The sequence below is a fragment of the Mustela nivalis genome (genome assembly GCF_964662115.1).
Source record: "Mustela nivalis genome assembly, chromosome: 1".
NCBI classification, from domain to species: Eukaryota; Metazoa; Chordata; class Mammalia; order Carnivora; family Mustelidae; genus Mustela; species Mustela nivalis.
This window is the reverse complement of record NC_139020.1, coordinates 154346342-154370241: the sequence shown is the minus strand read 5'-3', so window position 1 is coordinate 154370241 and position 23900 is coordinate 154346342. Positions and strand designations below refer to the sequence as shown.

Here is a 23900-nt window from a genome sequence, read left to right as displayed (position 1 = left end):
AAGCAGGGAGCCTGATGCAGGGCTTGATCCCAGGACCCCGGCCCGGGATCATGACCCAAGCCAAAGGCAGATACTTAATGACAAAGCCACCAAAGCACCCCTTAGAGATAACTTAATAGCATTAAATGTTTATATTAGAAAAAAGATCTGGTATTAATAATCTAAACAAGGCATGTTTATTTAGATTTCTGGAAGAATCCATAACAAATATTGAAAGTTGTTATTCCAGGGAGTGGGACCACGTGGGGAATTTTTTTTCTTTCTGTTTTATTCTTTATTTTTTAAAACTATGAGCTTCAATTACTGCTTAGTAAAAAACCAAAAGACCAAAGTTGCACATGTAAACAGAGCAGCATGAAAATGAAACAAGATGGGTATGGGGGGAAGCAGATATGGGGGGGCGCTCCAGCTGGAACTAGTCTGGGCACCCACAGGCTTGAGTGCACCTTTCACCTTCAGGGCCTGGAACAGCTTTCAGGAGGCTAGAGACTCTGGTTTGGGATTAGCACAAACCTGGATTTTCATATTTCCTATGATACAGCGCCCCAAGCTCACACAGGCTCCCTGATCAGTCTCCTGTGACCCAGAAAGGGCAGGGCTACTCTGTTAATGAGATGTGCAGCCTTGACAGGTGGGTACAGATTCTGCAGGGGATCCCAAGGCTCAAATTCTGGGGCTGAGCTGGCCTCCCAATGGACTTGGGTTCAGCTGTGCATGCTAAGCAGGCAGTGCAAATCATACTGAGCCCATCAGTAGATCTACTTTTCTGGAGGATATCATTCAGTGATGCAAGTTACTTTAGCTAGGTTTTGTTTTTCTGCAAGATATTTCAGAGACTCACAAGACCTGACCTAGAGTCTCTCATTTGTCGGAAGGAGTCAGCATTTTACTGATCTAACCCTACACTAAATTATACAAGGGATCTTTTTCCCCTTGGCTATTTCATTCTGGGATTCTAGAATGTGTCAAAATTTGTGGGGAAAGGGTCATTTTCCTCAGTAGAATTCTATCCTGAGAAATGCTTGGTTTGGCACTTGACGAACTTTGAGAAAAACCAGCGCTATGGGAGTATCGCAGGTAAGGGGAAAGCTGCTGTCACCTGCTTAACATAGGTAACTTTGCAGGAAAAATGTTTGAAACTACTCTGTATAAAGGTTAAAAGGACACCTTTGGTATCAATCCAACGGGTACCCCACTCAAACACTGGATAGGAGGTCCTGCTGCTTGATCCATTTTTTGGGTTAAAGTCAGTTTTCCTGACAAAGTCCAACCTCCAGGCATGCTGGCCAAGTCAGAACCATCTCACAAACCCTTAAAACTAGTTAATGTAGAGCTGAGAAAAATGAAATTTTCAAAAAATTGGGGGGCAATGTACTACTTCTGACAGCAGCTTTCCCCTTACCTGTGATACTCCCATAGCACTGGTTTTTCTCAAAGTTGTGTCTGGATGTTCCCGGATAATATGGGAAGAAGTCCACGGAATGTTAGATGAACAGATTTGAGTCAAACAATTTGAATCAGAGACACTTTATGGATAAAAGTACCCATTTACGGACATCTTCTAAAACCCAGTTTTTAAGGACATAGGGCTGTTCCAATGGTCTTGTTTGACAAAGACATCTCAAGTTAAAGTTTCTTCTGAGTTAGTCCCTGGTCTGTTTCTTACTGTCTGGCCCCGGGCAAAGTGGTTCTGCTATCAGAGCAGGAATAGTAGGGACAGCGGATGTCCGGGGCAGGGTGGGGGCCAGCCTGTGCTTAACACTAGGGCAGCTACTCTCCCAAATCCCAGGGCTGAAAAGAGAAGTGGTGGTCAAGGGAGTGCCCAGCTGGAACAGAGTAGGAGCAAAGCCAGGCTGTAGGAGTCGCGGTGAGTCCTGCAAGTTCAGGGAATACAACTGGGGCAATTTTTTTTTTCCTGATCTCAGAGCCAGGGAGGGCCAAGCTACCAACACTTCTGAGTAAGTCAGAAATGGCCGGCCCACGGGCTCACCAAGCCCACTGGGAGAGCGCCTGCTGTAAAAGCCTATGTCTGGGCAAAAGCATGTTCTCCTGGGCTATGGAGTTGGGGCTGGGGTGGGGAAGTGTAGCAGGCTGCCTTAGCTTATTAGCCTGGAGGCCCTTCAAGGAAAGAAAGGAAAGGTGAGGAGTTGGTTAATAGATGCTAGTTCCCCTGTTGTTCCTAAGAAAGGAAACTCTGTACAGAACCTCCTGCTCACAGTTTAAAATGCAGCTTCATTTTTTAACAGAACAGAGCTGTTTATGTCACATGCTAAACTCAACATATGCAAGAACATTACAAAATATATTTTATATCAGTAGGCCCAAAGCTACAAGATTCTATGAATGTTTGAATAAAATTGGATAAATATACATACACTTGGTATGGGAATGACCTGCCTCTGGTCACCCTAAGGAAAAAGAAAAAAAAGAAATCATTGTCAGGTTTGAAGAGAAATAAGTAGATCATATGCTCAACAGAAACTTCAAAGCACTCTTGAGTACAGCAGCCCTATGATTTCCTGTTCTCTCTACCTTAGTGGTATTTAATGAACAGGAGGAACCCACAGATTTTCCAGTCAGGGCACTGGGCTCCACTCTGCCTCCCAGACACTCCCTCCCCCGACAAACCAAGGCTGGGTTCCTGAGGCTCATTAATCTTGCCTCCCTTACTCCCAGGAATTTAATCCTTAATTGAAAAATAAAAACAAAAGCCCATATATTACTTTGATCCATTAATCCCTCTAATAACTGGTTTATTTCTTCTTTTAAGCAAGTTTTTCCCTAAGAAGACTAAGCCTCAAATCAATACAATATGCAGGGAAAGAAAGGCTAGTTTATCAGGTTAGGAAGAAGCCCCTGGCATCTCCTAGTCTTTTTCTAGAGGAGGACTGGGCAGAGGGGACAAGGCAAAGCTCAAGAGGTTGCCCCTGAGGCCACAGGCGTGGAGACAGTGTTCCCTTTAAGGGGAGCAAAACCTGTACTCACAGGGAGTGTTAAGAAAATCCAGGCGCCAAGATGGGGCCTCACCCATTCCTCAGCCTCCGAATGCCAGCCATTCCAAAGCTGGTTGATGGAAAGATTTCATTTGAGCATCATTATGAAATGCTAATAAAATAACACATTCTCTCCGTTATCTCCACTGAGCATTTCCAGTTTCTGCGTTTCTTCTTTTTTAGATGGTGTGACAGGAGGCAATGAAGAGTAGCATCACAGCTCCTGGTGGGGAGACACCCTGTTTCCAGTCTCCGACACTGAAGGATTTGTGAACAGTATGTCCGTCTTTACTGAGGAGCTCGATGACGACAAGGCTCTCATGGGAAGGGGTCAAACCTGACTGTCGACAGCTGGCTGGTGCCTTTCTGAGCTCTGCGCTGACTCTAAGCGCCATATAGCAACTTCCTGATTATCTGTAGCCCTAGTTACTAAGTCTGCAGTGTGACAGCAACTACTGTTCCCTCTCAAGGCCACCTTCACGCTCTTTCCTTTTTCGGGCAACTTGGGACTTGTCTTCAGGTTCTAAACCCCTTCTGCCATTATTCAAGGCAGTGCTGTGCTGCTCTCCAACAGGACGGCACAATCAAATCCAATCCTAGATTTTAAGGACTTCCACAAAGAAGTTCCTTTCCAAAGCTCTTAAGTAATGTTACTCCCAACACCTGCTCTTGGTGGGGGGACTTTAACCAGAAGTTCACAGGCCCACTGGGCCACTACAGAGGAGGGTTTCTCAACCTCGGGGCTACCAATGTTCTGGGCCTAATAACGCTGCTGGGGGTGCTATCCTGAGTGTTGTAGGATGCTCAACAGCATCCCTGGCCTCTACCCACTGGATGCCAGTACAATGCCCAGTAGTGACAATCGAAAATGTCTCCAGACATTGTCAAGTGTGCCCTAGGGAGGAAAATCATCTCCAAGTGAGAACCGTTGCACCGTGGAGGCTGCAAACAGCCCCTCCACACAGGTGCATCTTCAGACAAGACGAGTGCATCAGTGAAGGGAGAGCTAAGAGTAACAGACATCTGAAGGGCTAGGACCAAAGATGCTCCCCTGGCCACACATTTGGGCAGGGAAATCACCCTGGAAGTTTGCATGTATGTGTGCGTGTGTGACGAGGACATTAGTGTGTCCTGCTATCCCTTACTCTGCCCTCTCCCTGAGAAAGTCCTCCATGGTCCTGACCACTGGGGTCCTTTGGATGCTGACTTCTTCTTGCCTCTGACCAGGGCTCTGGACCTGTTTGTCTTGGGCAACTGGCCTGCAGATCCAGGTTGTAACTGTGATGGTGGCGACAGCTGCCGCTCTTGGCCACTGCTGTGGAAGCATTTCTCCAGGCTCAAGCGAATATGTGGGGTGGACAGAACCCCAGGGGCCACCCATAGCATTCCACCTACAACCTTCCCTCTGCCTCTGGTCTGCTGAGTTCCAAGAGGCAGGAGAGCTGGAGGCCAGAAGTAGAGTCGGGCCTAGAATCTGGCTCCACAACTTATGGCCTGGGCTCTGTGTTCCAGACCAAGCTGAGTGCAAGGGAGGGCGGAGGGTCCTCCTCCAGGTCTTGGCTGCCCCACTTCGACCCTGGTTCGTTCTGTGGGGTCTGGTCTTACAGACTGAACAGTCAAGTGTTAGTGCAAATGATGCATTAATCAGAGTTAATTCTATTCTTTTTTTTTTTTTTTAAAGATTTTATTTATTTATTTGACAGAGATGACAAGTAGGCAGAGAGGCAGGCAGAGAGAGAGAGGAGGCCATAGGCTCCCTGCTTGAGCAGAGAGCCCGATGCGGAACCATTTTGATAAATATTAAGTGAAGGGAGTCTACGAATGAACACTGAGTCCAGCTCAGCTCTGCCAAAGGAACTGCCTTCAAATGCCTTTATTCTCCCCTATATACAGCCAGCCACTCCAGAAAACCTGTTGGGGCTGCACCATCACTGTCTCATGGCATTTCATTGAGGCAAGTACTATTTTTATTTATTTATTTTTAAAGGATTTTATTTTTAAGTAATCTCTACACCCAACGTGGGGCTCAAACTCACAACCCCAAGATCTGCCTGACTGAGCTGAGCTAGCCAGGTGCCCTGGCAAATACTAACTTTATTTTATTTTTTAAAGATTTTTATTTATTTATTTGACAGACAGATCACAAGTAGGCAGAGGGGCAGGCAGAGAGAGAGAGAGAGAGAGGAGGAAGCAGGCTCCCCACTGAGCAGAGAGCCCGACACAGGGCTCAATCCCAGGACTCTGGGATCATGACCTGAGCCGAAGGCAGAGGCTTTAACCCACTGAGCCACCAAGACGCCCTGTTTTTTACATTTTGCCCATCTATTTTTCACCTTCTTAAAATCACTATTAGATGTCACAAACTAGTAGCCACCTACTGTAACAGCAATCAGCCCTGTTATCCAAGTAATTCCAGTTTTCCTTCTGGGCACATGGTAGGATTGCACTTCCCTGCTCCCTGAAGTTAGGGGTAGTTCCATCAAGTGCTTTGGCCAATAAGATGTAAGTTACTTCTGAGTGAAAGCTTTTTTTTTTTCTTTTTAAAGATTTTTAATTTATTTATTTGACAGAGAGAGATGACAAGTAGGCAGAGAGAGAGGAGGAAGCAGGCTCCCTGCTGAGCAGAGAGCCCGATGCGGGGCTCCATCCCAGGACCCTGGAATCATGACCTGAACCGAAGGCAGAAACTTAACCCACTGAGCCTCCCAGGTGCCCCTTCTGAGTGAAAGCTTTAAGAGTCAGTGTGATTCACCACATTCCCTTTTCCCTACTGTGACAATGACAGAAGTGAAGAGATAGGGCCTTCCCCAGTGTAGTCCATGAATGAGGAGAAGGTGGGTTAGGTAATCTCATAATGGTAGCTACAGGTCACCGATGGTTACTGAGCTGGTGTAAGGTAGCTAGTACAAAGGAAGGCATGCTCTAAGTATAAAATATCTAGAAATCAGACTTTGAAGAATTAAGATAAAAAGAATATAAATTTTATCTCACTGATACTTTTTTTCTATTGATTACAGGTTGAAATAATATTTTGGATAGCTCTGGTTAAATAAAATATGTGATTAAACTTGAATTCACCTTTTTAAAAAAATAGTTTTAAAATGAGGCTACTAGAAAAATGTGAATAACATATGTGGCTCACATTCTCAGTATCTCCTGGACAAGTGCCACCGAGGAGAGGGCCCACCTAGTCCATGCTAAACATGCACATGAGTGAAAAATACACTTTTATTGTTTTAAGCATCTGAGGTCTGGGGGTTGTTACTACAGCAAAACTGAACCCACACTGACTAGTACATCTACTCAGCAGTTACTCCCTTCTCCTTTGTGGAAGAGCTCTGACTCTGTTGAGGGCAGAATAAGCCAGTCTAAATCCTTCCTGTTTTGGGCCTCCCCTGTGGCCGGAGGGTAGCCATGTGACAAAGTTCTAGCCAATCAGCCTACGTGGAAGTTCTCGGGGGTTTTCTGTGAAAGCATTTACTTTCTACAAGAGGGACAGGCATGGGTAGTGCTACTCCTCCCTCTCTTCTTTCCTTCAACATGGATATGCTGTCTGAAGCTTGTGGCTTTGAGATAAAGACAAGTGTGAGGACAAAGGCAACCCCCCCAAGGATGGTAGAGTGGAAAAATGGAGAGACAGAAGAAAAGAACAGAACCTGGGTCCCTTTGATGGCATCATCAGGCCCCTAAACTAACCCCAGCAACTGCCAGACTCGGGCCTTTTATGTGAAAAAATAATCCCCTATTTGTTTAAGCTGTTGTCAGTTTTCTTTTACTTGCTGCCAAAATTGTTCCTATCTGATACAGGTCTATTCTTGGAAATAGCATACAGATGAATTTGTCAAGCCAATCGGATACAGTCTTGGTCCTTTGTCAGGAGAATCTGGTTCACTGAACTAGGTCTCATGCCTACTCTTATGTTAAGTTTACTGTTTATGTTGTTTGTTCTTTTTTTCCTTTTCTTAATTTTGATGGCTTGTTCACATTTCTGCCTGTTCCTCCTCTCACTCCTTGTGCAATCTGAGGATCTGTTTTCTTTCTTTCTCTCTTTTTAAAAAAAGGTGTGTGTGTGTGTGTGTGTGTGTGTGAGAGAGAGAGAGAGAGAGAGAGAGAGCAAGTGAGCAAGCAGGGGGAGAGGCAGAGGGAGAGGGAGAAAGAGAATCCCAAGCAGGCTCCACGCTCACCACAGAGCCTGACATGGGGCTCTCATGAGGCTCTATTTTCTAACTGTGCTGCTTGTTACAGTTCTATTCCTGATAGTTATATTTATTCCTACATTTTCTATAATTATGTCATAACAGAAGATCAATCTCACCCAGATTTTTTTTTGTCCTCTCTCTGAATCATTACATGTCTGAAAATATACTTCCTTTGCTTTGATAGATAAATGGTATCTTGGCTACATATAGAATTTTTGGTCTGGAATTCTCTCCCAGGAACCTGTACATTTTCTCTCATAGTCTTCTGATTTTCAATATTATTGATGTCTGGTACTAGTATAATTCTTTTGCTTTTGAAAAGATCTTGTTCTGGTAGCTTGCAAGATTTTCTCTTTACACTTAAATTTCAGAACTTCAACAGCATATACGTGCTCCTCCACTTGCTTCCCCCCATTCTGCTGCAGACTTGGCTAGCCCTTATAATGTACACATTCGAGGCTTTTTTTTCCAGCTCAAGAAAAATTTCTTCTATTACTCTTTCTGGAACTCCTATTACTTGCTGTTAGGTCTCCTAGATGCCTCTTCCTGGCTCACAATAATCATCTCTGTGTCTCTGATCCGAACTGTAAGATATTTTTTCCACTTGTTCTTCTAGAACATTAATTCAGTTCTCAGCAGTGACCATCCTCAGTCTCCTTTTTCTCAGTTTGTTTACTGAATTTTTATATTTAGAAATCATGGGATTTCTTTTTTAAATTCTAAAAGTTACTTTTGTACTCAAAATTCATTTCTTGAAATATCATTTCCTGAGTTGTCTACTTAAGTTCTCTTCAGGGAGCGCGGGAGGCTCAGTTGGTTGGGCATGTGACTTTAGCTCAGGTCATGATCTCTGGGTCCTGGGATCAAACCATGTTGGGCTCCACATTCAGCGGGGAGTCTGTTTCCCCTTCTCCCTCTGCCCTACCTGTCTCTTTCTGTCTCTCTCTCAAATAAATAAATCTTTAAAAAGTTCTCTTCTATCTGTTCCACTAGTTCTACCTCAGTGGGAGCCTCATATGCTAGTTTTTCAACTTGGACCTTCTCAGCAGTGGCAAATGAGGGAGCAATGCCAGGCCCCATAAGGAGCAATGTTTTCACCGTCCAGCAGAGCCCAAATTGACAAACCACAAGAGAGGAAGAAAGTCCCTGTAGTAACGGGCTCCTGTAGGGCCCAAGAAGTAAAAGCAACTCAACTCATCCGTATGGCCCCTCCAAGGACCACACACAGTAAGTGGGCAGTAAAGGCCCTTTCCAAGGAGATCCACAGCTCTTGCTGGCTGGGGGACTTCAAAGGACTATTTGCTTCAAGTCTCTGTCCCAGGACTCCAAGGCAAGCAAGCATTTTCCTCTGTTGGTAGGTCCCTGTTTCTCACTGAGGACCAGAGAGGATGAATCCTGTACCTGTTCTTTCCCCTGGTGATGTTGGGAAAACTAGAGCCCTTAACGCACTTTCCAGGTTCCACCAGCAGGCTCACCTGGGTTTATCAAGAGAGAGAATTTAAATGGACAGAGCCATGTGCTCAGGTTGTCCTTCCCAGAATCCCTTTCCTTACATTCATATATGCTTTTGAAATAATGTATTTTCTAATCCCAAAAGTAATTTAAGCTTATTTTGTGAAAATTAGGAAAAGCCCAAAGAAAAAAGAGAAAGAAGTAGAGCACAGAAGAAGGGAGAACATCCCATATATAATCCCATCAGCCTGAGATAATCTCTTCATATTTTGGTATATATCATTCTAGTCTTATAAATGCTTGTGGGAGTGTGTGTGTGTGTGTTATGACTACATGTGTACTTATAAATATACTCACCTACTACATTTTATCCCCTAATATACTTATAAGTACACTCACCTACAAGTTTTTTTTATCTCCTAAGTGACATAGGTGAACATCTCCCTATGTCAGTAGTATTTATGAGACATCATTTTTAATAGCTGCCAACTACTTGACTGTGTGGTTATTCTGTGGAGTTTTACTGTCTATTGTTGATCATCAGGTTGCTCACAATTTTGCAATCTTACAACCTATGCTGGACAGTATCCTATAGTTCAATCTTCGGACATCTATAATTATGTCAATAAATAACTGCTAAGGTTTTATGATTACATTGTCAAATTTCCCTCCAAAAAGGTGTAACCGATTAAATGGCTTCTAATAACCCATTTACATCTTCTACCCTCTTTGTGGCTACCCCTCATCCAAACCAAATAGTATCTTTATAAATATCTTTGATAATTTGACAGATGGAAAAGGCTAGCTCACTGTTTTAGTTTGCACTTCTTTGATTACTAACCATACTGAACACTTTTCCTGTTTACTGACCAACTGCATTTCTTATTCTGTGAAATGCTTGCTCAGGTCCTTCACTCACACTATTTGGGACATAAAGTTTTATGGTTTTTGTGTCCTCAATCTCAACTTGTTATCTGAAATTCTATTTGACTGAATGACTGTTGCAATCCCTGCTTTCTTCTTGCTTGTATATTTGTGTGACATCTTCTTGCTCATCCTTTTACTTTTAGCTGCTCTGAGTCACTTTGCTTAGGGTATGTCTGTTAGGCAGCATGTGGGTAGAGTTTAGTTGTTTTTTTTTTTTTAACATATTATGAAAATCTGACTTAAAATTTTATATATGACGGGTTTAAAGAATATATAACAAATATATTAGACAAAGAGGTTAAATCCCTTTATACTTATTATCGGTTTTTGGGATGCCTCTGTTTCTCTGTTTGTCTTCCGTGTCTTTCTCCGCTACTGGTTCTTCAGCTTTCCATTTCATGCAACCAACCACCCAGGACAGAATGTTATAAAAATGTGAAGTGATTCTTATAACTGTCATCAAGCATGTGCTTCAGTTGCTAAATGGGAATGACTGAGATATCCTGAAAAGAAGCTGACCTTTTTGGTCAGTGCAGATCTTTCAGTTAATGGCTGTACACGTAACCATCACAGACCCTTATTCAGGATATCCACGAAGGGTGGGACAGATACGCAGCCACAGAGGCTCTGCTGACTACGCAGTTCGCGCCCGCACTGACCTTCTGAAGCCCACCGTTCTCCTCCACCAGGGGCGGAAGCACACTGGAGCTGCTGTTGGGCGGCGCCTCCACATTGTAGTCGCGGAAGCAGCAGAAGAAGGAGCTGAGGATGCCGCGGCTCCTCTGCTTCTTTAAGCTGACGTTGCACTGGGATGCTGGAAAGAGAAACAACACACTGTGGCCAACTGCAGCACATACTCCTAGTTGTCATGCAATGGGAAAACCCGAATGCAGCTGTCCCGCCCCGGGGAGTCCCGATACCAGGAGACCTACTCAGCACAAGAAGATGATGGGCCCTAGAAGTTACTCTGAAGGACTGTTATTCAACATGTGATTCCTAGAGGGCCAGCTGGTTGATGGAGTCCAGTCCTGCTGGCTGGACAGAATTCCTCTGACCTCAGCCCAGTGGGGGCTGCTTGCTCATTAACTGACCCATCGTCAGGGCCAGGCACCATCTGCATTCCTGAACCCAGCAGCCAGTCTTCCGACCGGGGACTGAGCACCACTTCAAAACAAAGATCCTTTCAGGCAAAATCAGACTTGACACTCTCTGAGAGGCATTTCTCTGAGAAGGGTACCAAGAAAGAATCACTCTGAAACTAGTCTAACTTCATCAAGAGTAACTTCATCATGAGATAAGGTGTGTAAGGGCATACAGAAGGCCCCTTCTTAAATTCTGCTGTTTGTCAAGAAATGGATGGGAGGGCTGGAGTCCTCCATGACACTTCAACATAAACAGCAGATGTGGGACTGAGAGCACATGGTCCAGCAGGAGCAGGGCTGGCCAGGGCAAAGCCCATCTTCCTAAAACCTGGGGCAACCCTGTGCCATGGACTCATTTTCTGGCCTGTCCTGGACTCAGCCTCCCAGGGGATTGATGCTGTCTGTCCTTTCTGTTATTCAGGCCTCAAGACGAGCTGCCACAAGTCAGAAATAAAAGGCCAAAAATTAGTATAAAATGAGAAACACATCTCAGGGGAGGAGACTGACAACCTGGAGGGCCCGGAGCAATGCCTGGGAATGCAGCCAGGGCTGTCCCACCACATACCATGTCTGGGTGGGTCAACAGCACTGAGCAGAGGCCACAAAAAGCCTGTCCTTGGGGTTAACGGGGAAATTACCAATGTAGGAAATCACTGAGTCCACATGATAACTTGGAGTTTATCTCTCCCAAAAAGCAGTTTTGGCATGATTCCTCTATGTACTTGAGTCATTTGTACAGCACCTTCCCTCTCAAGAGATCGCAAAACTTCTGCTAATAGTCTTGGGGTACTTTTCTGCCAGCAGCAAAACCAACATGAAAAAAGACTGAAAAACTTCTTGCCGGCAACTCCACAGGCATGGATGGCCTCCAGCCTGGGCTTGGGCGAGTGGCTCAGTAAGTGTGAGTTTAAGATTCCCATTCACTAACTACGCGCTTCAGAACCGTAACCCCCTGGAAACACTAGCCGTTTTATCTTTCTTGAGAATGCCTGGGCGCATGCCACAGGCACCAGTCTTTTCACTCAGTGCACCTGATGGCAGGCCAAGCCAGGTCACAAGGACCTCAGGGACAGAGGCCTCCCAAGCAGCAAAGCGGGGGGTGGGGGGGTGGGGGTGGCGCACACACATGATAATGACCGCTGTTTACTGAGGACCGGCCCTCTTTATTCTACTACTTTACAACCCTCACTTCATGGAACCCGCACAGCTATCCAGGGAGATCTGCATTACTGCCTCCGTTTTACCGCTGAGGGGATACAACCAGGAATTCGTATGCTGGGATCTGAACCCAAGAGGGCCTGTTCCCCAAGTGTGCGCTCTCTCTGTTGCCATGCTGAACACAGTCTAGACAGATCAGGTCATATCAAGGAGGGAACATGGCAAATGGAGAGAAAAACACTACAATAAATTCTTATTTAATATAAAGAATAGGGTGGGGGGCACCTGGGTGGCTCAGGCTGTTGAGTGTCCGTCCGACTCTAGATTTAGACTCAGGTCATGATCTCAGGGCTGTGAGATGGAGCCCGGTACTGGGCTCTCTGCCGGGCCTGGGGCCTGCCTGTAATTTTCTCTCTCCCCTTCCCCCGCTGCCCTGCCTCACCTCTAGAAAATAAACAGATAGATAATTTGAAAAAAAAATGTCTGATTGGTTAAACTGTTCTGTTGTTACTTTGGGTGCTTTAGTTTTCATGCCACACTCAAATAATTTAGTCAGAGGAAGAAAAAATATTGCCTGCCTCTTCCTTGGCTGATAGCACATTTCTCTGCAAGTAAACAAGAGATTTGTTCATGTCTCAGAGACACTGAGCAGCCGATGCCCGAGCTGGGCAGTAAATAGTTCTGCAAAAAGCACCCCCCTCAGATCTCATTTTCATCCTCAGATCACATACATCTTCCCCACAACCAACTAACAAACAAATTAAAAAATGAACTTATATGCTAAAAAAAGTCCTGAACCTGGAGCCAGTGAGCTACTTATAATTTCTACCATATGACAGCTTACCACGTAGAAGCCACAAATAGAGCGGTGGGAGTGAGTCCCTGGGAAGGCCGTCACCCCCTGAGGGGAAAACAGCAGTTCACTTATTTATGATCTCCCTTCGGTGTACCAGGAGGTGAAGCAACCCAAAGTGGTCTCACTTCCAAGACTGAGGGAGGGGCCAGGACTCTTCCCATTAAATAAGCTTAGTTAGGGCCTGCAGGAAGCTTTGGGAGGTCAGGGGATGCCTACTTTGCTAATCGCTCCTGGATTGGTCTGGTACTCTCAAAATCAGGCTAGCAGAGGATATGAATGGAGTTGCTCAGGACCAGCATCAGCCTCAACCCCATCCTAGGTACTCATTTGGTCCTCAAAGGGCTCAAGATGCTGACTGGCTGGGTCCAATAACCCTACTGCCTTCCCCCTGCAAATTGCTTTCTATCCATTACCGAGGCCTGGCCAATCTAAGCCATATGACTGGCTTAGAATTGGGCATTTGACCCAACCTGGGCCAAGGAGAGTGTGCCCCACGATTCATGCTACAGCCCTTTGGAAGGATGTTTTCTTTCTGCTGATTTGCCAAGTGGGTAGGATGTAAACCTGGAGCCCCCGGTGGCTCCTTTGTCACTAAGTGAAAGGCACTTACCTGAGCATAAGCCAGAACTGAGGAAAAAGGAGCTTGAGATACAGAAAGGGATGGTTCTCTGACAATACCATCTGGGGACTTGGTTTCATTAAAACCAGATCCTCCTGGAATTTTCAGTTATGTAAGACAATAAATTACCTGTTTCTCTGGGTTTATGTTATTTGTGATGGAAAAGATTATTCTTGAAACCGTCAGCTCCCAGGCAAGGCAGTGTAGGAACACTGGTGAACCACACAGGTACCGTCCCTAACTCTGGCACGACAAACACTGAACCGTACAAGGCACTGATGGGGCCCAAAGTCTAGATCTGGGGTATGGTAGAAGTTATCTCTTAGAAGAAATGTTTTCTGAGTTGGGCTGACAGTGCATACAATTGCTGGAGGGGGCAGGGAAGTGGGGAAACAACAACGTGTAAAGGGCCTGATGTGAGAGACAGCACGATGTATCTCAGAAATCAGAGGAGTTGCGATGGTTGATGGCAGCCTTGCAAACCAAGATGATGAGTTTGCATTTGCCTCTATGGAAATGGGGAGTAGATTAGCAGATCGTACTATAAATGTCACAGTTTGACCTCTGGAACTGGAACCTCTGAATTTAAATTTTAAATTGACTGATACAGGCTACTGATCTACATCAAAGATTTCCAGAATGCTGTATTTGCAAATCAGAGATATGGACCATTTTGGGTAAAGAGACTAGAATGGAAATTTCTTACTTTAAAGTCGACTTTAAATCTATACTTTCAATGCCATCCCAATCAAAATTCCACTAGCATTTTTCAAAGAGCTGGAACAAACAATCCTAAAATTTGTATGGAACCAGAAGAGACCCCGAATTGCTAAGGAAATGTTGAAAAAGAAAAACAAAACTGGGGCAACATGTTGCCTGATTTCAAGCTTTACTACAAAGCTGTGATCACCAAGACAGTATGGTACTGGCATAAAAACAGACACATAAACCAGTGGAACAGAATAGAGAGCCCAGATATGGACCCTCAACTCTATGGTCAACTAATCTTTGACAAAGCAGAAAAAAAAATATACAGTGGAAAAAAGACAATCTCTTCAATAGATGGTGCTGGGAAAATTGGACAGCTATGTATATAAGAATGAAACTCGACCATTCTCTTACACCATACACAAAGATAAACTCAAAATGGATAAAAGACCTCAACATGAGGCAGGAATCTATCAAAAATCCTAGAGAAGAACATAGGCAGTAACCTCTTTGACATTGGCCACACAGCAACTTCTTTCAAGACGTCTCCAAAGCAAAGGAAACAAAGCAAAAATGAACTTGTGGGACTTCATTATGATCAGAAGCTTCTGCACAGCAAAGGAAACAGTCAACAAAACAAAGAGGCAACCCACAAAATGGGAGAAGATATTCTCAAATGACACTACAGACAAAGGGCTGATATCCAAGACCTATAAAGAACTCCTCAAACTCAACACCCAAAAACCAGATAATCACATCAAAAAATGGGCAGAAGACATGAACAGACACTTCTCCAAAGAAGACATACAAATGGCTAACAGACACATGAAGAAATGTTCATCATCATTAGCCATCAGGGAGACTCAAACCAAAACCACATTGAGAAAGCACCTTACACGAGTTAGAATGGCCAAAATTAACAAGACAGTAAACAACATGTGCTGGAGAGGATGTGGAGAAAGGGGAATCCTCTTACACTGTTGGTGGGAATAAAGTTGGCGCAGCCACTTTGGAAAACAGTGTGGAGATTCCTTAAGAAATTAAAATTAGAGCTACCCTATGACCCTGCAATTGCACTACTGGCTATTTATCCCAAAGATACAGACGTAGTGAAAAGAAGGGCCATCTATACTCCAATGTTCATAGCAGCAATGGCCACAGTTGCCAGACTGTGGAAAGAACCAAGATGCCTTTCAACAGATGAATGGATAAAGAAGATACGATCCATATATATTATAGAGTATTATGTTTCCATCAGAAAGGATGAATACTCAACTTTTGTATCAACACGGACAGGGCTGGAGGAGTTTATGCTGAGTGAAATAAGTCAAGCAGTGAGAGTAAATGATCATATGGTTTCACTTACTTGTGGACCATAAGGAATAACATGGAGGACACTGGGAGATGGAGAGGAGAAGTGAATTGAGGGAAATCAGAGGGGGAGACAAACCATGAGAGACTGTGGACTCTGAGAAACAAACTGTGGGTTCTGGAGGGGAACAGGGTGGGAGGGATGGGTGAGCCTGGTGGTGGGTATTAAGGAGGGCATGTATTGCATGGAGCACTGGGTGTGGTGCATAAACAATGTATCTTGGAACACTAAAAAAAATAAAATTATAAAAAATAAATACAAGTTACATGGAGATAAAAAAAACTAAAACTAAAACTAAAAATAAATAAGCAAGTCATATGGAAAGAAAATGGGCTTTGGAGTTATATTTTGTGTTCAAGTCTCACCCTGCATGGGTCAGCAAGTGTGACTTCATCTACCTAAGCCACACCACTAATACGGGAATCTTCATACCTATCCTTGCAGGGAGGTCTGCTGTGTGGATGCAGCAAAAAAACACATATTTGTTCAAGAGAGAAGATCTACCAGCACCTTAAAATACAGCAGCAATAGACTGATTTTATGTACCGAGCAGTGTCTCACTGTGAACATTCAGAAGTTAGCGTGTATCCAAACAACAGTCCTTACAGAAACAGCTGGCTTTATGAGAAAACATGGAGGCAGTCCCATTTTGATTTTGGTTATGTGAATTCTAAACTTAGAACTTGAAGTGGCTCCTTAAAACTTTACTTCCTATCCAGTGAAGGTTTCTTTGCATGATGACGATGATGATGACGATGATGGAAACGAAACAAATAAAAGGCAGATCCCCGTGTGAAGCTTAATAATAAACCCTAGGACTCAGGACTTTTCTAGGAACTCTTACATGAAATAAGGTTAGAAAGAAAAGTATTGTAATTAATTAGAAACATGAAACGACCAGGGGAAAGTCCACCAAGGTGGACAGTGAGGTCTGGTCCTTCAGCGGGATCAAGAGGACTGGTCTAAAGAGCTACCAAACTGTATTTATGCCAAAAGATGGAAAGTGCGAGTGGATCCACCACAAGTGGGTCTGCACCGGCTAGGAGGGGGTACCGCTATCCGCTTAGACTTCCTGACCTACCTGGTTCCCTTCTGCATCCAGAAATTGAAATGCTGACTTGACATAGCGTTACATATCTTATCAGTGTGATAGCCGCCCGTGCCACCTATCACTGCCCGAACAATTCTCGTGTTCTGACCTGGTTTAGACTGCAGGTGTGGGGAGACTCTGGCTCTATCCTGAACCCTACCTTCAGGCAAACCTCTGGGGTCTACATCGACTCAGAGCTTCACATACTCACTGCCTTTGTCAACATCCCCACCCATCTGTCCTTATCTCAGATCTGACCTGGAACTTCCACCGCCCCACACACATCCCTACAATCAAACGAGTGGTTCAGGATGAAGCACGGAGAAGCTGGAACGTGAGTGGTTCAGGATGAAGCACGGAGAAGCTGGAACGTAGGTGGAAATGTTTGCTACTCACTGGGAATCCATCCCCAATCATTCAAGTTTCTCCCCAAGTGAAGAAACTGCATCTTGGCAGCTACAGAAAACAAAGAAGGTTTGCCTTTAATTTCCACGGTGCCAAGCCAGCCTACATGCTGGCACAGGGGCCAGACGGCCAAAGACCCAGCATAACAGAATTTCTAGGAGAAAATGGACTCAACACAAGAAGTCTATGCCAAAACCTGCCCCCAAAACTGGCTTCTTCCTCGTCACAAGAGCAGAATCAAGAAAGGTACTCAATAGCCGGTTTGTATCATCATGTGTTCACACAGAACATTAAAAACATGTTCAAGGGAGGGTCTGGGTGGCTCCGTTGGTGGGCATCTGCCTTCTGCTCTGGTCCTGATCCCGGGACCTGAGCCGGGGGTCCTGGATCAAGCCCCACATCGAGTTCCCTGCTCGGCAGGAGGCCTGCTTCTCCCTCTCCCACATTCTCTCCCACATCTCCCTCTCCCTGCTTGTGTTCCCTCTCTCGCTGTCTTTCTCTTGGTCAAAATAAATAAATAAAATCTGAAAAACAAAACAAACATGTCCAAGCATCAACGTGGACACCAATGCTGTTAAGGCTACAAAACCACACATCGGAGTTTCCCAAGGAAAAGGTGCTTCTTCACACGTGGGGACGTCAGAGCACATTACAACCTGTGAAGACCATGCAGTTGAATTCACAACTATGCTACTACAGAAAAAAGCTAAACACCTTTTTTTTTTTTTAAAGGGGGGAGGGGGAGTTCCAGTGGCCGGCGTTTAAAAGAATGCACCCTTTCTTCTCTTGTAGGACTGGGCTGCAATCTCTGGAATGCATCCCAGGGCCGTGGTTTGGAGTGGGTGTCTAACAGGAAATTCTGGGCAGTCTATGCATACATTACATTCCTTTCCCACCCCCAAAAGAGTGGTCAACAAACACAACTTTCCTCTGTTTGAATAAAAGGGGGGCTGTTGACGGGGCTGCTGGGGTGGGGAGAGGCCAGGGCACAGACTGCACAGAGTTCAAAAGCAGATGTGGCTGCTGAGAATCCAAACATCCTTTTCTCCTAGAAAAAGGACTTAGTCACTGTGTTACCTTTTGAGATATCCAGGCAGTCCCTATATCTAGTTCCAAGTGATAAAATTCCCCTGGCAATTTTACCCGGCACTCTGGAAGAAGTGTCCCTCCAGATGACACCCCGCTTCCCAGTAAGGAAACGGAGACTCAGAGTACTCACATCTGTGTGGTGAGGGTGCTGGGGTTCAAGGCCAGAACTGCCTGACTGCAGGGCTCCCAGCCTTCCCATCAGCCCTCCCCGTCTCTCCCCTGTCCTCTTCTGGGTTTGGGGTTTACTTCCAAAAAGAAAATGAATATGAGGCCTTGTGTTGCGTGCCATTACTCCAAAGGCTGCAGTTCTGAAAATTCCAAAGTGAGGCAAGGATACTCGTGCTAGGCCTCTTAGATAAGGTCAGACACAGTGGTTGTTTCTCTGAGCGCTAAATGTCCCCCAGGCCACCAAACTCTGTGACTCAGCTCCCAAGGAGTGCCCCTGTGCTAGGAACGCCCTCCACGCCTCAGCATGTCCCAGACCCCGGGCCCGAGGCCACACAGCTCCTAAGTAACAAGGCTGGACAGAAACCAGGTCTGTGGGAGTTTAGAAGGGAGCTCTTAGCCATCACTGTACAGAGTCTGTTTTTCATAGCAAGAGCCCAACTAAATACCAGAACAAAGGATTTAAGTAGAAAATGCACTTAAGAGGAAGTAAAGGTTAAAATTTAACAGTAATCAAATAAATGAACACTTAAACAGAGAAACCCAGTTTTGTACCTGTTAAATGAATAGAAACAATAGAAATAAAAACAGAGAGCCAACACAGTGGGGAGGTTTTGACAGTCCAGGCCCCTTCATTCACGTGTGGCTGGTAACTCGGTAAACTGGAACAATCCACTTGAAAAGCAGAGGAGTGATGTGTTGAAGACCATGAACTATTCATGAAAACATGTGCATGTCCAACAGAGTAGGAATGGTTAAGTAAAACGAATGCAGAGCAGCTGGACAGAATACTGTGCAGCCACAAGAAATGCCACTGGGAAGACCCAGGGAGAAGTGCCTGTGGTCACCATCTGAGGAAGCATCTCAGAAACACTGCACATGCCTCATGTCTGTAACTCTGTCCTGTGTTTCTGGACAAGATCTGGAATGTAGGCTCCAGAGCTATGGGCTTGGAACTCATCTTGTTCATGCCTGAGTCCCTGAGACATAGAAGCATGCTGGTACCAATAGGCCTCTCGTGACAGATGTTTACCGAATGAATGAATGTAAGAAAGGAAACTCAGAACAATGAAAATGACCGAGATACTATTAGAAAGAGTATCTTTCTGTTCAGAGAGAGGTCAGCCCAAGTAGCTCCTCTGACTGTTCAGAGAGAGGTCAGCCCAAGCAGCTCTGCTTCCTGGGAAGCCCTCTTGACCACATCGAGCCTCTTCCTCCAAGCTGCTTTAATCTATGCCATCCACTTACGGCCAACCCGAGGAATCCACCCTAGGAATCCAACTCTTAGCTCCCAGACATTTTTAGTGAAGGTGCACAGCCCCTATAGAAGAATTAGTGCAAATTTTCAGAGAGCGAGCAATCAGATAAAATTCACCAGTATGTTCAGTAAGACAAGGTTAACTGTTATTTTTCTCCATACTTTAAAAAAATCATTTCTCAAGTTCTACAATCTATAATGGAAAAAATAGAATGTTAAAAATGTTTGTCTCTACTTAAAAAAATATATGGGAACATCATATATCTGATACTCTTTTACAACCTCACTTTGATTCACTGTATTATATTCCACTGTGTGGATGTACACTATGCCATAACTAAACTGACTTTGGACACTTATGTTGTTTCCTTTAAAAAAGTATTGTGACAAATACTGCAGTTTGTTTGCAACAGCAATGCTACAAACAATCTAGTTGTCCACTGATATGGGACAAAATAGAACAGATCCTGGGTGTGGAATATTCTACAGATGTTAAAAAGAAGGCTGCAGCTCCACAGGTACTAATATTAGCTAACATTTATGTAAGATGTGCCTGTTGCTATTTTATGCACTTTCTAAACAGTGACTCATTGAACTGTTTCAGTAATCTTATGATGTAAGGACTATTACTGTACTCTTTTTATAGATGAGGAAACTAAGGCCCAGAGAAGTTAAAAAAAATTGTCTAAGATGACATAGCTAGGAAATAGTAGAGTTTGTTCAAAACCCCACTCATTTGTGCTTCTCTGCAATTATGTTGCCTACTGATAATGGAGCACATTCTGAGACTTATTAAGTGAGAAAAGTGAGGTACATATGGTACATTTAGCATGCTGCCATCAACCTTCAAATACAAAATTAAATAGATTAGCAAAATAAAAAGCACAAGTATGTGTCTATTCTCACAAGTGCAAAGAGCATCTCTGGGAGGATTTATAAGTAACTGGTTGCTCCACAGCAGAGAAGTGGAGGACACAACTGGAAGGAAAGGAGAATTATTTTTTACTCTATTTCCTTTTAGTATCCTTTGAATTTTGTATTACTTATTAAACTAATAATCCTATGTAATGTATCATGCACTGTAATGAGTAAGAAATATCCAAAATAATACTACGATGAACTTAGTCTACATAATTTTAAGTGCATGTCTGATTATCCCATTAGAAGAAATTCCTAGGACCAAAGTCTTTTTTTTTTTTTTTAAAGGTTTATTTATTTATTTATTTGAGAGTCTGACATCACAAACAGGCCTCACAAGCATCACAAGCAGACATCACAAGCAGGACCCTGGGATCATGACCTGAGCCAAAGGCAGAGGCTTTAACCCACTGAGCCACCCAGGTACCCCATAGGACCAAAGTCTTTGGAAAAAAAAAAGTGTCAAGTCTCTCAATACCTGTGGACAATCTGCCACCTAGAGGGGCAGTGTCAATGTGCACGCCCACACGCAGGTTATGCCACGGAGGCTGGGCCAACATGGAGACTGTAAATAGCCTCCGCCAGTCTGGAAGGTGGAAATGGCAACCCTTTTGCTTTCATGTGCATGTCTTTGATTGCCATCCAAGTTCTATAATCTCTCCTATAACTTTTGACCATTTCTCTTTCTTCTCCTGAGAACTGTGCTTATATACTTTTTGCCTATTTTTCCATTTTTTCTTTGATTTTGAAGAGTTCCTTTATCCTATATTGGAGATGTAATCCTCAGACTGTTCTGTACTGGGCGGTTTTATTTATTGAAATAGTCTCAGTTTGTTTTAGGCCTTTTGCTTTTGTTTATAATGGCTGTAGATATGCAAAGCTTTGAGTTTTTAGGGAATCAAATCTAATGATTTTTTAATTGATTCCTTCCCACACTAATATGATACACTCTTTTTTTTTTTTTTTTAAAGATTTTGTGTATTTATTTGAGAGAGAGTGAGAGACAGAGAGCGAGAGAGCACAAGCAGGGGGAGCTGCAGGCAGAGGGAGAAGCAGACTGCCCGCTGCTTCCATGGAGCCTGATGTGGAACTTGATCCCAGGACCGGGAAATCATGACCCGAGTTGAAGGCAGCCACTTAACCGACTGAGCCACCCAGGTGCCCCCTAATATGATAAAGTCTTCACTTAAGTTTTCTTCTCATTCTTTTTTGGTTTAAAGGAAATTTCTATTAAATACTCTATCTGGTTAGAGTTTATGCTGTATACAGTAGGATCTATGAATCTACTATCCCCCCCCCCAAGATTAAATATTCTAATACTACTGATTTAACAATTCACCTTCGTACACTGATTTGGGCATTGTATTCTATTCTATTTCCTCCCAACCCACTATACTTCACTCCATTCCTCCGCTTCTGCCACTAAAACAAAGCTTTGCTACTGCAGGGTTTTTTTTTATATTTAACAGTACCAGATCCCCTTAATTATTTTCTTTTCAAAAATTTCTTGGATAGTCTAACCCCTTATGCTTCCAGATGGATGTCAGAATCATTTTATCAAGTTCTAAAAAAACATACCATTGGGATTTGGTTGCATTAGGCTCATAAAATATACATCCACTAATTCCATTAAAGTAATTAAAGGAAGGTTAAAACGAAAAAGTTAAAAAAATCCATTTGTTGTACCTTATTCCTAAACATTGTTCTAAGATTAAAAATGGCCTTGGGTATCAGCTTAAAATAGACTGTTACAACTATAAGATATTTTCTGTAACTCCCACGATAACAATAAAGAAAATACCTATAGAAGAGACACAAAAGAAAACAAGAAAGGAATAAAACGCATGTCACCACACACACACAAAAAATCAATGACACACAAGATAGCTAAAAAGAAAAAAGAGAGACAAAGAGTTGCAAGACAGAAAATAAAATGTACTGGTAGGACCTTCCCTCTCAGTAATTAGCACAAATGTTAACAGATTAAACTCCCCAATCAAAAGACATAGAGTGCTTGAATGGATAAAAAAATAAGATCCAGCTATATGCTGCCTATAAGAGACCCATTTAGATTTAAGAATATACATAGGCTGAAAGTGACAAGACAGAAAAAGACATTCCACGCAAATGGTAAATGAAAAAGAGAGATTTTAAGTAAAAACTGTCACAAGAGACAAAGAAGAACATTATCTAATGGTAAAAGGGCCAATTTATTGGAAAGACAACAATTATAAATGTATATGTACCCAACACTAGAGCACACAAGTATGTGTAGCAAGCCTGGACAGAACTGAAGGGAGAAACAGACGGTGACCCAGTAATAGCAGATTTCAGTAATGGATACAACATCTAGAGAGAAGACAAATAAAGAAACAGAGGACTTAAACAACATGAGAGAACAAGTGGACCTAATAGGCATATACAAAACATTGCATCCAACAGTAGCAAACACATATTTTTCTCTAGTGCATACAGAACATTCTCCAAGACAGATCACATGTTAGGTCACAAAACAAGATTTAACAGATTTAAGAAGACTGAAATCATACCAAGTAACTTTTCTGATCAACATGGAATTAAACAAGCAATCAATACTAGAAAGAAAATTGGAAAATTCACATATATGTGGAAGTTAAGCAACACACACTTGAATAACCAATGGGTCAAAGAAGAGATCACAAATACCTGAGACAAATAAAAATGAAAACACAATATACCAAAACTTACAGGATGCAGAAAAAGCAGTACAAAGAGGGAAGATGAGAATGGCAAATATCTTCATTAAACATGAAGAAGAATGATATCAAATAAACAACCTAACTTTATACCTCAAGGAAAGAAGAGCAAACCAAGCCCAAAGTTAGCAGAAGGAAGGAGGTAATAAAAATTTTAACAGAAATAAACAAAATAAAGACTAGAAAAAAAAAATCAATGAAACTAAGAGGTGACTTTTGGCATAGAGAACAAAACTGACAAGCCTTTAACTAGGCTAATTAATAAGAAAAGAAGAATGCACTAAAATAAAAAATGGAAGATGAGGCATTACAACGGATGTCACAGAAAAAAAAATTATGAGACAATTATGAAATGTTATATGCCAACAAACTGGATAATCTAGAAGAAACAGGTAAATTTCTAGAAACATACAATCTACCAAGACTGAATCATGAAGAAAAACAATTCAATAATGAATAAGGAAACTGAATCAGTAATCAAGAATTTCCCAACAACAACAACAAAAAAAGCCCAGGGTCAGATGGCTTCACTGAAGAATTCTATCCAACATTTAAAGAAGAATTAATGCCAATCCCTCTCATACCCATCCAAAAAATTAAAGAGGAAGGAACACATCACTCATTTTATGAGGGTAGATTCATCTTGATATCAAAGCCAGACCTACAAGAAAAGCAAAGTACAGACCAATATCCCTGATGAATACAGATGTAAAAATCCTTAACAAAATACCACCAAACCAAATTTAACAACACATTAGAAGGATCATACACTATGAGGTATCTGTGGATTGCAAGGATGGTTCAACATACACAA

General features: G+C 43.1%; 1 protein-coding gene across 5 annotated transcripts in view; it reads right to left on the bottom strand.

Moving 5' to 3' along the window:
* CTDSPL (CTD small phosphatase like) overlaps positions 1 to 23900 on the bottom strand; it is a 117200-nt gene that overhangs the window by 24704 nt on the left and 68596 nt on the right. For 3 of the 5 annotated variants that reach the window (XR_014315698.1, XM_082745863.1, XM_082745864.1), the window contains exons 2-3: positions 10231 to 10385; positions 2376 to 2408 (exon numbers count right to left, since the gene is read on the bottom strand). Coding sequence is in view for 4 of the 5 variants with exons in the window: in XM_082745863.1 (XP_082601989.1) it covers positions 2376 to 2408; positions 10231 to 10385 (188 nt within the window). In the remaining variant the exon portion in view is untranslated. The remainder of the gene's footprint in view (positions 1 to 2375; positions 2409 to 10230; positions 10386 to 23900) is intronic. The other 2 variants (XM_082745865.1, XM_082745866.1) reach the window with 1 other exon arrangement.